This window comes from Mustela nigripes, chromosome 8 (assembly GCF_022355385.1).
Source record: "Mustela nigripes isolate SB6536 chromosome 8, MUSNIG.SB6536, whole genome shotgun sequence".
NCBI classification, from domain to species: Eukaryota; Metazoa; Chordata; class Mammalia; order Carnivora; family Mustelidae; genus Mustela; species Mustela nigripes.
In genome coordinates, this window is record NC_081564.1 from 31,003,797 (window position 1) to 31,018,223 (window position 14,427).

Below are 14,427 nucleotides of genomic sequence, written 5' to 3' on the forward strand. Positions count from 1 at the left end.
GAGTTGGGGGGGGCTGTTCATGCTGGATACACCAGATAGCTGAGTGCTTAGTACAGCTGTACCCTCATAGAATTTCTTCCCTAGTGGAACACAGAGAACTGTAAGGGTCCTAAAATGAGCCTCTGACCTAGTGGTGGTTGCTAAGCATTTATGGCTCTAGAAATAAAATTTGAGGATATTTCTGGACTCAAAGTAACAGTAATATGGCATGAAGGTGAAGAAATAGATGAAAGTTTTAAGATAGAAACTCCAAAATAGAAGTAGATATTATTGAAAGCTTAGTAAGAAATCAGAGTATGATGTGATTAGCCTTAGATACCTCCATTGCATTAGTTTGTGTTGCATAAAGTGTCTAGTGTTGCTTGTAGGGGTTGAATCATTACGTGGCAATATATGAATACATCCAGAGCAGAGACATTGTGCCTGAAGGACCGTGTTCAGTCCTGAGGTCTGGCACTTACTGGCGTTATGACATTTGGCAGATTGTTTCACCTCTCGACGCCTGTCATCCCTCACATATAAAACAGAGATGATAGTTTTTCCTGTTGGTGTTGTAGGAACTGAATGAGATAATGTAGACAGTGAGCTTTGTGTTGTACTTGGCATTTCATCAGTGCTTGATAAATGTTACTTTATACTGGAAAGTATCTGTTTTGCTCAATTTAAGAGGAATATTAAAATGTATTTTTGTTATTTTAAGGAAATTCGCAATGAGTCCCATGACTATCCTCATAGAGTGGCCAAGTTTCCAGAAAACAGAAATCGAAACAGATACAGAGATGTAAGCCCATGTAAGTACGTTGGGTTTGTGTGCATGTATATATTTGTGGGTTTGTTTTAGGAGGTACAGTACAATGAAAAAGAAGGTTTGGGATTAGGGTTGATAAGTACAGTGGTTTTCTTCATATGAACATCATACATATTCTTTAAAGAAAAATTTCAAGACAAAAAATAGTAGAAGGAAGGAAGATTGCCTATAATTATTGTATCCTTTAAACACAGCCACTGTTATTTCAGTGTATTTCTTACTTTTTTTCTTATGCATAATTCTTTTTTTTAAATTAATGGTAATCATATATATGTATATGTGTATTTGTATATGTAAATTTCTTATTATTCCATAACCTTTTAAATATTACTGAAAATATTTATCAGTGTAGTTTTCTTTTTCCCCCCACATTATAAAAGTAGTATATACTCTCTGTAGAAAACTTTTAAAACAGAAATGTGTAAAAGAGAAAAACCTCATGATTTAAAAACAAATTTAAAACTTCTGGGTTTATATTTTTTTTGTATTTTTTCTGAATAAACACATATATACATTCTTTTATTTATTCAAATATTTAATTTATTTGAGAGAGAGCACAAGTGCGCATGCAAAGGGGAGGAGCATAGGGAGAAGGAGAGAATCTCATGCAGGCTCCATGCTGAACACTGAGCCTGACTTGCAGCTCTGTCTCTCAGTCCTAAGATCATGACCTGTGCTGAAACCAGGAGTCACCCAACCAAGAGTCAGATGCTTAACTGACTGAGTCCCCAGACACCTCTATATACATTCTTTTAAATTTAAAATTAGAAGCCCTCGCATATTAATTGTAGCTCTTTTCCCACCTCACAATACACTGTAAGCATTCTCCTATCATAAGTCTTTCAGTGGCTTTGGTAGCATCTTTAATATGCCATTCTTTTATGTACCAGTTCCCTTGGGCCGAACATTTGGATTCTGATGTACATACTTGTGCATGTACACAATTCTGTGAATAGGTGTCACACCACAGCTTTAAAAATGTATTTAGCCTGAGGTGATTTTAACTTTTGTTCTGATTGATACCATTTGTTCAAATACTAAATTACTACTTATTATTCTATAATGTTATTCCATATTAGGTTTTAGTGGGCATGGTTCTTTTCTTTTTTTTTTTTTTAAGATTTTATTTATTTATTTGACAGAGAGAGATCACAAGCAGGCAGAGAGGCAGGCAGAGAGAGAGGAAGGGAAGCAGGCCCCCTGCTGAGCAGAGAGCCTGATGTGGGACTCGACCCCAGGACCCTGAGATCATGACCTGAGCCGAAGGCAGTGGCTTAACCCACTGAGCCACCCAGGCGCCCGGCATGGTTCTTTTCTTTAGGGCTGCTTGTTAGTAGGGATGTAAAAAAAAAAAAATACTGAGTTCATCACATTTTGTTTCCTACTTGTTTGTGATTCTTTCCGCTAGTTGGCAAGGGTAGGGTGCTAGTGTGCTGAGACCTCCCGTGTAGGCTGAATAATCTCACTCTACTCAAGGCTACAGATTGTATATCCTTATATATGTTGTCTTCCTTGTTAGGACCGTATGGATATTCTACTGAATATGTACTGGGTCGGGCGGGGCGCCTGGGTGGCTCAGTGGGTTGAGGCCTGTCTTTGGCCCAGGTCATGATCTCAGGGTCCTTGGATGGAGCCCTGCATCGGGTACTCTGCTCAGCAGGGAGCCTGCTTTCCCCTCTCTCTGCCTGCCTCTCAGCCTACTTGTGATCTCTTTCTCTCTCTCTCTGTCAAATAAATAAATAAAATCTTTAAAAAAAAAAAAAAAAAAGGAAAAGAAAATGTACTGGGGTAAAGGTCCATACTTTCTTAAAGGAACAGAACATTCTTCTTTCCGTTGATCAAGTACATTTCCATGAAAAAGTGTATTGTCTAATTTTGGACAAATCAAATGAGAAGTAATCTCTTAAAAATATTTCATGTTTATTATAAATTACTTTCTAAATATTACGTTTCTCTTACATGTTTTCCTTATGAGTTAGTAGCGTTTGTAGAGATAAGTCGCCCCCAGAGAGTGGTTTTTTGTTCTTCTTTACTTGCAGTGCACTTGAAGATAGACAAACTTCTGAAACCTGGCTCACCATGGCAACAATTCTGGTGTTGGTGTGTGTGCAGGGAATGGGGGCGTGGGCAGTGGTTCTAACATTTAGGTGCCCCTTCACCCTCTCCAAATTTCTTTTGAGTATCATTGAGCTAGAACACTAATCTTTAGTGTTTACCCTGAGTTTTGAAGACAGTGTGTCCCAGTTGTACACCTTGCTTTGTTGCCTCTAATTAAAAAAAAAAACAAACAACCAAAAAACAACAACCCAAGCTTCTTTTGACAACTGTAGATAGGGATGCAGTTGTGAGAAGTAGCACTCAGAGATCCTGCATACCCTTCCTCTGGTTCTCCCCAGTGCTAACATCTTGGCATAACTGCCACCAGGAAGTGGACATGGATGCTATCCATCCAGATCTCCCCAGTGTCACCTGCCCTCATTTGTGGCTGTGTTTGGTTCTGCTCAGCTCTGTTACATGGTAGAGTGTAGGGTCTCCACCACAGTCTGGGTACAGACCTGGGGAAGAGCGCCACCTCAAGATCCCTCTTGAGGGCCCCAGCCAGCCTGCTCCCTTCCTCCCCTATGCCAAGCCCCGATTTGTCTTTGAATTTTACATAAATCTGTTGTGATAGCAGTCTTTGGATGTGATAAAGTATGTTTGAATCCCCTCAGTAGTTTGATCAAATTGCTCTAAATGGAGGAATTGTTAAAAATTGGAACTGAGACACTTAAAAGTAAGACAATTTGTGGCTTAAATTCTTCTCAAATATACAAGTCAATGGAACTTGTGATTTGTCTCACACGTTAGACTCATGTACCCAGCTGCCTGTCGGACATGTCAGGTTGAAGGCTGCCAGAAGAGCTCGATTTGCTGTGTATTTACTAACCCCACCTCCATCCTCACTAGCTTGGGCTCGCTCTTCTGTATGTCTTCTCAGGAAGAAGGCCATTCACCTAGCATAGGTACCGTTTTAGGAGAAGTCGTTTCTTCCTCAGGAGATGTGGCCCTTGCCCCCTGCTGTCTCTTCCACTGCTGCTGTTTTTGGTGTGCCCCGGAGCTGCACTCGCCTGTGAGCCTGCCACTCAGCGAACCTTCTCCTTGCATTTTCTCCCCGCTGAAGCTTGGCTCTCCCCGAGTAAAGTACCTTTCTGTCTCTCCCAGGTAGAAGCTACTTGTCCTTGCTTCCCCTGTAACCTGAGTTTCCTAACTGAGCCCTAACTCTCCAGCCTGCAAGTTAAAGCGATCCGCTCTGAGGCTGTGCCATCCAGGTACTGATCACCGCCCTTGTACCTGTCCTCACCTGACTTCACAGTCCCTGCGCCGCAGTCTCCTCTCTCAGCTTAGAATGCTCAGGACCCATACCGTATCTTCCTCTTCGCCCTCTTCTCTCAGTACCTCTTTCTTTGTGCCTGGATGGGATTGTGGCTCTGGGAAGGAACCACGTGATGGCGGAGCCGCACAGTTCTGGACCTTTTCAGCTCTCAACCCCGAAATCTTAAATGCTGCTACCTTGAGGGCTACTTTCTGTCTTCCCAGCCCTTTGACTTCATCAGAATCTTCAGTTTGTTGACTTTTTTATTTATTATAGTACCTTACTTCCTCCCCCACCCTACTAAGTCATTATTATAAGTTATTATATTATAAGTTATTATTACTTAATAACTTTCTTGCTATTCTGATATGTTAGAAGGATCATCTCTGTGGCTCTTTAATTTTTCCTACCCTGTGAACCTAACGTCAGATAGTCGTTCAGTTTCTGTAAACTCTGGGCTCATGTGTATGCCTTGGGTAGGCTCAGGCACTGACTGGGGCTGGGCTGCCCTGTTCTCTTCCTCCGTGCCCCCGGTCAGTCCCACTGCCCCTCAGCTCTGACTTGTCCCAAAGGAAACCAGCTCTCAACACACCCCCACACCCACCACTCACAGAATATGATCTGCCTTCAGTTCTGTAGAGAAACAGTTTAAAAATCCAGAAATAACTCTTCAACTTCATATTCTACCACCTGGAAACTTATTTCTCTCTGCACTCCTCTTTTCCTGAAGTCCCAGGAAATAAAGCCTTCCCTCTCCTGTCCTAGGGTTGTATCCTGATGCCTCATTCCTCCTCTGGGACCTCATTTTACTCCTATTTTCAACCTCTTTCCCGTAGTTCCTTTCCCATATTATGTAAATGTGCTTCAGCCTCTTCTCATCTCAACCCTCCTACTACACCTCAGCTCCACTTACTCTGTCACCTATGCGGACATGAGTACATGCACACATTTGCATACAGAGTCTCAAAAAAAAAAAAAACCACCATATTATTTGTCTCCATCCTTGTCACTTGTGCATGTACATTCTTTAGCCCATGATTCTACCCCAGCCTCCCCTCTGAAACTTCTATTCTAACGTACTGTTCTCAAGCTTTCTAGTTTTCACATGCAATGAGGGACTTTCCATTGGTTTCTTTTCTTACCCCTATGACTTTTGACATTGTTGATTCTGCCTTCCTTCCCTAACACCATATTTTTTCTATTTTGCTATTATTTCTCTGGCTAATCAGGCATTTTCAGAGCTTCTCTTCATCAGTCGACTGTCTTCCTCTCCTTCTCACTTGGACACTTCTATGAATGGTCTCATCTTCTGTAGGTTTGGTTACCATGTACTTATCACCCTAAATCTCATCTGTAGCCTAGGTCTTTCTTAGCTATAGACCCATTTTTGCAAGGCACTCATCTCTGTGTGGATGTCCTCTAGCTGCCTCAGACTCAGTATGTCTAGATACTGATGTAACATTCCTCCCCATTGGTCCCAACCCTGAGAGCTGCTTTTTCTGCTCTAGTCCCCATATCATAAATGGTACTATTATTGACACATATGCTGCAGCTAGAAACTCAAACCCTTCTCTGATTCAGCTCTCATATCTACTTGATAATTAAGTAATTACAATTCAATTTCCATAATGTGTTTCATTTTTTAAATTAAATTTAATTGTTGAGAGAGAGAGAGAGAGAACAGGAATGTGCACTGGGCTAGGGGGATGGGTGCAGGGAACAGAGGGAGAGGGAGAGAGAATCCCAGGCAGGCTCCATGCCCTGCACGGAGTCCAACACAGGGCCCTATTTCACACCCCTCAGATCATGACCTGAGCCAAAATCAAGAGTCAAGTGCTAAGCCACTGAGCCACCCAGGTCCCCCCACATTGTGTTTTAAATCTCTTCTTCGCTGTTTGTGCTGGCTTGGTTCAGGCCCTCACTCTTCCTCTTCCTAATTATTTTAATAACCTCTTAACTTGTCTCCTTGTCTCTGTTCTTTCCCCATTTCAGTCCATTCTCCATGTGGTATCCAGGGTAATCTTTGTAAAATGCACTTCTGTTTTCCACTCTCCAGTAGTGTTCCATGAGTTTTATGAGAAATTGCCTTTGTAGCATTATCTTACAAGAACTTTTGGAGACCAAACCTTCATATACCTCTAGATTTTTCTAGCCATTTTCTCACAAATAATAATAATTGTTATTGTTATTAAAGATTTTACTTATTTGTCAGAGAGAGAAAGTGGGCACAAGCTGGAGGAGTGGCAGGCAGAAAGAGTAGCAGGCTCCCTGATGAGCAAGGAGCCCAATGTTGGACTCATCCCAGGACCCTGGGATCATGGCCTGAGCCAAAGGCAGACACTTAACCAAATGAGTGACCCACACGCCCTACTTACAAATTACTGATTTTGGTCAAACTGAAACACTGAGAGTTCTCCCAATGTGACCAGCTTCTAAGATTTTTTTTAGGTTTTATTTTTAAGTAATCCCTACACCCAGTATGGGGCTTGATTGAACTCACAACCAGGAGATCAAGTATCACATGCTCCAACTGAGGCAGCTAGGCAACACCCAGTGTGACCATTACTGATAACTCTGTGTCTTTGAATATATCATTCCCTTTTTGGAACATCTTCCCCTTTCTGACCCACATTAGTCAAAAACCTCTTCCAAATATCTTCACCACCACTTCGCCTTGGGTGTTATTCTCACACAGTGGAGGAGGTCATAGAGGTGACGACTCATTAAATATAGATGGGCCCAGGAATGCGTGTTTTATTTAAATCACTCCCTGGTGGGTGCCTGGGTGGTTCAGTGGTTAAAGCCTCTGCCTTCGGCTCAGGTCATGATCTCAGGGTCCTGGGATCGAGGCCCGCATCGGGCTCTCTGCTCTGCGGAGAGCCTGCTTCCTCCTCTCTCTGCCTGCCTCTTTGCCTACTTGTGATCTCTGTCTGTCAAATAAATAAATAAAATCTTAAAAAAAATAAAACACTTCCTGGATTATGCAAATATATATTTCCTTACTGTCGGTCATTATAAAATTTAAAATGTATTTCCATACATAATACTCTACAGTTGGTTTGGTTCAGAAAACATGTATTGAAAACCTGACTGACTCTATGCTATGCATTGTGAATACCACGAATACCACAAATATATGTACCCTGCCCTTGATAATTCACAGTATAGTGAGGGAGCTGCAGACCTGTTGTGCTGTATGTATCATGAGTTAGGACCGTGTATGTTGGTGGAGCTGTGCCTAAGGAGTTAGGAATAGCTTCTGAGAGGAAACCTGGAAACCAGTGAGGTAAATGGGAATGGAACATAAATTACTTCCTTATGAGTCCCAGATTTTTTCTAGATTTTGATTCAGTAGGTCTGGAAATCTGTGTTTTGTGTTTTTTTAAAGATTTTATTTATTTATTTGACAGACAGAGATCACAAGCAGGCAGAGAGGCAGGCAGAGAGAGAGAGGAGGAAGCAGGCTCCCTGCTGAGCAGAGAGCCCGATGCGGGACTCGATCCCAGGACCCTGAGATCATGACCTGAGCCGAAGGCAGCGGCTTAACCCACTGAGCCACCCAGGCGCCCGGGAAATCTGTTTTTTTAAACAGTCCCCTCACATCATTCTCTCTCAAATAAATAATTGAATAAAATCTTTTTTAAAAAATAGAAAGTTACTAGGTGAGGGGAAAGTAAGGAAAACTTCCAAACCTCCTTTGCTTCCCCACCTCCTAAAACAAACAAACACCTCAGCAAATGGTATAGCTGCTCCAAGTGCAAATGCCAGTATTAGCCCTGAGATTTTGATAATAAATATATTTGTGTAACAATAAAATAACCTCAAGATATATTAAGCAAAAGTGAATAGAATTACAGGAAGAAATAGATAATTCCATGTTAATGGCCTTTTAATAAGACAGAATATTAGTAAAGAAATAAAAGGTTTAACCACACAGTTAAGCTTAATTTAATAAGAACAATATAGAGAGTCCAACAATTAGAGAATACATTTTCTTCTTGGACTTTGGACTATTTATAAAAAATGGAACACCGACTTGGCTGTAAAGTAAATCTTAATAGTTTAAGAATTGCTGTCTTACGGGCCATGTTCTTTGACCAGAAAGCAATTAAATTATAGATTATTAATAAAAAGATAAAAAGTCACATAAATTTGGAGATTTAAAGATTTCTAAGTAATTTATGGGTCAAGAAGAAATCATAAAGGAAATTTTAAAATGCTTAAAAGTGACAATATGTAAAATACTACTGATCAGAACTTTAATAAAGCAGGAAAAACAGTAATGCAAAGAAAATAAGTTGTCTTGGGGCACCTGGGTGGCTCAAGTCAGTTAATGTTTGACTCTTGATTCTGATCAGGTCATGATCTCAGGGTCCTGGGTTTGAGCCCAGGTCAGGCTGTGTGCTCAGCGGGGAGTTTGTTTCAGGATTCTCTCTCCCTCTGCTCTCCCTCCACTCATTCGCACACTCCCTTTCTAAAATAAATAAATCTTAAAAGGAAATATGTTGTCTTAAATGTATTAAAACAGAATGATAAAAATTAATGTGCTAAGAATAGGTCCTGGTTCTTTCTGTGAGCTTTTGCAGGTTTGGCTATCAAAGTTCTGTAAAGTTTAATAAGAATAAAAGTTACAGGCATATCTCTCTCATGAATATAGATGTAAAGATTAGCAGACTGAATACAGCAGTCTGTAAGTTTATTTTAGGAATATAAGGGTGGCTTAACATAAAATTTTTTTTTTTTTTTTAACATAAGAGAATCTTAAAAATGTTGGTTCACCACAGTAACGTGGTAAAGGAGAAGAAGTCATGAATATTTCAGTAGAGGCAGAAAGATTATTTAAAGTCAGTGCTTGTTCGTGATTAAAAACAAAACACAGGGGCGCCTGGTTGGCTCGGTGGGTTAAACCTCTGCCTTCAGCTCAGGTCATGATCTCAGGATCCTGGGATTGAGCCCCACATTGGGCTCTCTGCTCAGCAGGGAGCCTGCTTTCCCCACCCTTTCTCTTTGCCTGCCTTTCTGCCTACTTGTGATCTCTCTCTACTTGTGTCAAATAAATAAATAAAATCTTAAAAAAAAAAAACACATAGCAAATTAGAAAGAGAGGGGAACTTCTGTAACCTAATATAAACTCTCTAAGAGACGCCTATAATAACACAAGTCTGAATGATAACATGGGAGAAACCTTTTCTTTTTCTGTCTTTTTCTTTTCTTTTTTATTTAACAAAAATGTTACCGCTTCTTCTTAATATGCTTTAGGTCCTAGCCACTTCAGGAAGAAGAGTAAGAAATAAAAAGCATACAGATTAGAAATAAAAAGAAACAAAGCTTGCTGTTTTATCTGATGCTGTGTACCAAACCTCCCCAAAACAGTGGCTTAAAACAACAGCAGTCATTTATCGTCTTTACAGATTCTGGGGGTTAGTTGGACTCAGGAGATTTTTGCTCAGGGTCTTCCTGCAGTTGTAGTTCAGATGGTAGCTAGGGCTCGAGTCACTTTGAGGCCTTCATCACTAATTTGTGGGCTGTCAGCTGGAACACCTACATGGACCATGACTGTGACCTAGACTTCCGTGCAGATAGAAGCTGGGTTTCAGGAGTGAGTGTTCTGAGAGAGCCAGCTGAAAACTGCATTGCCTTGTACCACCCAGACTTAGAAGTCTTCTCACTTCCATCATATTCTTTTCATTAGTGGCCGTCCAGGTTCTAGGGAAGAGGACTAATGCTCCACTGGTAGATGGAAGAATTACCAAGAATTGTGGACATGTTTTAAAACCATCATAATTATAGATGATACTGTTTATTTCATAATCCAGAAAATGTGCGGGCAAGTCAAAGAATTATGAAGAAACACTGTAGTAGTCTCAGAATTATAAGACCGCAGATCTTTGAATTATTAGAACAGACCTTTATACATGACAGGAATCTACTTGTCATCTTAGTGCAGATTTAGATAAACGTTATGTATAGTAGTAATCAGAGAAAATATAGATAGGACTTAAATTTTATGGTAACTCTTATGTAAATATTTGCTAACATTCTTCCTTATTCCATCTGAAGTTTAAAAATGAAGACCAAGTGCATTTCACATTCTCAAATCCATTCTAATATCAGTTTTTTTACTAAAAGTTTTTCTTGTTATTTGTTAAGACTTTGAAATTTGTGGTGGCTTTTTTTCTTCTGATGTATTTCTACTCAACTATTTATGTATATTAAAATAGATATTATCTTTTATAAACTACTTTCCATTTATTTTCTTACATGTTTCAGTTAGGGCATTATTGATATTTTAAAAAATTATATCTCATTTCTGTTATCTCTAATAGTAAGATAGTAAAGGTGATATTAAAGACATCATTAAGCCTCCCCTCTCTCCTCTGAATAATTCAGTCTAAGAGCGCTTGGGGTTGGGGACCAGCAGGTGGAAGACATGTAAATAAGGGGGAAAGCATGCTTGGTGGGGGTGGGGGGGCGTGTTTGAAGAACGAAGGAAAGGTGGAGTGAACCCTGTGAGGTTAGATTAGAATTAGTGAATCAGCGTATGAACTCATGATTTTCAGTGAATATGGATATACAGATACCTAGAAATGTAGATGTGTGTGTGCATGCTTATATTTCCTAACCCTGGCCACTGGAAAATCTTGGGAACAATGATACCCTCTTGGCGTTGGGCTTGCCTAGCTTTTGGTATCTAAATTTCATTCTCCACTAAGAGGAAAAGGGCTCCTTGAAGAAATGTCTGACTCTAGGGCTAGGGCAGGGAAAGTATAAGAGTAGCCTGGAATGTTTCTTGTAGTCCCAGAAGGTAAGGATGTTCAAGAAATGATGAAGCTATGTCAAAAGGACACAGAAACCATCTTGAAGCCCATGGGCCAAATCTGGGGGTGATTTGAGCATTTGAAAGAAACAATAATTATAACCATGGTGGGTTTACACTCTTACAAAGAAATATGAATTAATAAATGAGGAGAAGGTGGGGCGCCTGGGTGGCTCAGTGGGTTCAGCCTCTGCCTTCGGCTCAGATCATGATTTCAGGTCCTGGTATCGAGCCCCACATCGGACTCTGTGCTCAGAAGGGAACACGCTTCTCCCTCTCTCTCTGTCTGCCTCTCTGCCTATTTCTGATCTCTCTCTGTCAAATAAATAAAATCTTAAAAAAAAATAAATGGGGAGAAAGGAAGGATCTGCCTTAGTGTAGGATGGCAAGTAGTAAATGCTGAAATAGATGGTAAACCTGGTGGGTGAAACTTTAATGAGGAACAAACAATTTACATAATCTTAAAGCCTTCCTATAAAATACCGATTAATGTAAGAGGGGAGTATTAACTGTGCAGAGAAGTTTGGCAGACACAACCTTGAACAAGTAATCATGACCAATAAGGGGACACATCACATTGAAATCCTGAACTGCCCTACAGAGTGCAGTGAGTACAGAACGCTCCCTCTGCCCCTCTCCCAGTGCCTACATGCTCGAGTTTTCATGTGCATGCTCTCTCTCAGTAAATCTCTAAAAAAAAGTGAAATGTGATCCTGTATTGGATCCTTTTTTAACAAAGGTTTTATATCACAGTTGGTGAAACTTGAATGGGGTTTGAGTTAGTAAAGTATCACTACTAATTTTATGATTTTTTAAAAGATTTTACTTATCTGCCAGAGAGAGCATGCACACAAGCAGGGGGAGAAGCAGACTCACCACTGAGCAAGGAGCCCCATGCAGGACTTGATCCCAGGATCATAACCCGAAGGCAGATGCTTAACCAGCTGAGCCACCCAGGCGTCTCTAATTTTATGATTTGGATGGCTCTACTGTGGTTAACTAGAAGTCCACAATTAGGAAATGGGCAAACGATTATGAACACAGATGGCAGATAAGTACATGAGCATATGAAAAACATCATTAACTGTTAGGGAATTATCATTAACTGTTAGGGAAACATGATTAAACCATTAGGGAAATGAAAATTAAAACCATGTTGGCGAGGGATTGCTACATACCCACTTGAACAGCTGAAATAATGAGGCCACAATATTCCAAGAATACAGAAACTGGATCTCCTGTAAGGCTAGTGAGAAACTCTATGGCCACTTTGGAAAATTGTTTGTCAGTTTCTTGAAAAGCTAAACATACCTTAGATAACCCAGCCATTGCCCTCCTGGGCATTTATCCCAGAGAATTGCAACCTTCTGTCCATACAGAAATGCATTCATGAAATGTGCATAGCAGCTTTCCTTGTAATAGCTCCAAACTGGAAACAGCCCAAATGTCCATCAGTGAGTGAAGTGGTTAGCAGACGAGTGTGTTCATACCATGGCATCCTACTCTGCAGTAAGAACAAATGAGCTATTGATAACATGCAACAAGTCAGGTGGGTCTCAGAGGACTCATGCTGAGTCAAAAAATCCAGTCTCAAAGGTTACATACTGTATGATTCCATTTTTACAGGATTCTTGAAATGATAAGATTATAGAGATGGAAAACAGATTAATGGGTTAGGGACAGGGTTGGTGGAGAGTGTGACTCTACAGGGGTTGCACGGAGGATCTTTGTGATAATGGAACAGGACTATGTCTTGGTGGTGGTGGTGATTACACAACCTCCACATGTGATCGAATGGCCTAGAACTGTACACACCCACACAGATGGGTACCTGTAAAACAGGAAATTGGAGTATAGTCTGGGTTATCCCAGTGTCATTCCAGGTTTCTGAATTTGGTGCTTCTTGAATGGGGTGCTTGGTGAGGGTACTGTGACAGGCAGCGGGAGGACGTGGTGAACATGACCTGGTCCCGGGCTATAGAGCGCGTCACTCTAACAGACGGCTGCAGGTGGCTGCGAGTGTGGGCGTTGCTGCTGCTGCCCCATGGCCCAAGTGGGTCAATATCTTGCCATATCAGTAGCCTTCTAACAGAGGGTCCCCACTGTAGCCACAGCTGGTCACTTGGGCAGCTCTGCTGTAGACTGCTTAACCCAGGGGACTGGAGGACAGAGCAGAAGTGCATAGGGAAGGCACTGGAGTAATGTCTTGGAGAAACATGGCACATCTTTCAGGACCATTGCTTATACTCAGAAGGTGGGGAAGGGAGGTGTGGTTGCTTATATGTTAAAAGTACAGATGCATGATGAAGTAGAATTTTTAAGTTCCTGTGCATTTTTAAGACGAAATAGGACTTTTCAAAGAGCTTTGTATTAGATGCTTTTAGGATATTAAGTGAGGGTCATTCATTAAAAATAATTAAGAAGGGTTGGTCTAGTCTAGCCAGCTCATCTTAAAAGAAAACTGGGACTAGTGACCTCTGGTTACCACAGCGTGTGGTGTCTCACTGGATGCTAATTCTGTTTCTCAAGGAGCAGGTTACTCTTTTTTTTTAATAAATCACAGCTGTGTCTGTGGTCACCCTGGTTGGTAGAGCCAGGACAGACACCGGAATCTACATTTTTAGGCCCCTTTAGCCTTCCCTCACCGGCTTTCTTTCCTCTGCCAGAGTTCCAGGTATCTACCGTGAAAAGCTCTGGAGGTGTCTGAGCTCTTTGTTTTTTGCTGAATTAGGTCACTTTTCTAGTCAGTTAACATAATCTTTTCTCCCGTGTTGGTTTCAGAATGGTTTAGTAGTGATTTGTCTTTCGGGGCGCCTGGGTGGCTTGGCTGCTTAAGTGTCTGCCTTTGGCTCAGGGTCCTGGAATTGAGCCTGCGTGGGGCTCCCTGCTCACTGGGGAGTCTGCTTTTCCCTCTCCCTCCCCACTGCTCACCCTCTCTCTCTCTCTCAAATAAATAAAGCCTTAAAAAAAAAAAAGTGATTTGTTATTCTAACAAAATTCTACCATAGTTTAATTTGAATATGAAAATTTTCTGGAATTTATTGTGTCAACAGTGCTTGAACACTTGCCAACCTAAATTGTTTAGGACTCTCTTCTAGGTAAACACTAAAAAGATGGAAGTACAAACTCTTTTTCTCTGTGTTGAATTTATGAGGTGAGACTAATGAATCAATACAGATTTTCTTGATTCTCCTGAACCTAAACTGCCGGCTGCTTCTCTTCCCTTTGTTTGCGTAGCTCAAGTTCCATTAGTTGTGTCCCTCAGACACACCGCCTTAAGGTATTTACTCTGTGCTTGGAACACTCTTAACCAAAATAGTCATTTGATTGACCTCCTCCAAGTCTTTGCTTGAATGTCACTGTCTCAGTGAGGCCCACCCTGCCCACCCCATTTAGAATTGCAACCTGTCCCACTCCCAACATGACTGTTGTTCCCCTTCACACTACTTC

At 41.0% G+C, this 14,427-nt stretch overlaps 1 protein-coding gene across 4 annotated transcripts in view; it reads left to right on the forward strand.

Annotated features, from left to right (window-relative positions):
* The window catches only part of PTPN2 (protein tyrosine phosphatase non-receptor type 2), an 86,526-nt gene that overhangs the window by 21,423 nt on the left and 50,676 nt on the right, over positions 1 to 14,427 (forward strand). For 3 of the 4 annotated variants that reach the window (XM_059409144.1, XM_059409143.1, XM_059409145.1), the window contains exon 2: positions 701 to 791. The exons of the other annotated variant lie outside the window; for it this stretch is intronic. In XM_059409144.1, the coding sequence (XP_059265127.1) occupies positions 701 to 791 (91 nt within the window). The remainder of the gene's footprint in view (positions 1 to 700; positions 792 to 14,427) is intronic. 4 annotated transcript variants of the gene reach the window in all.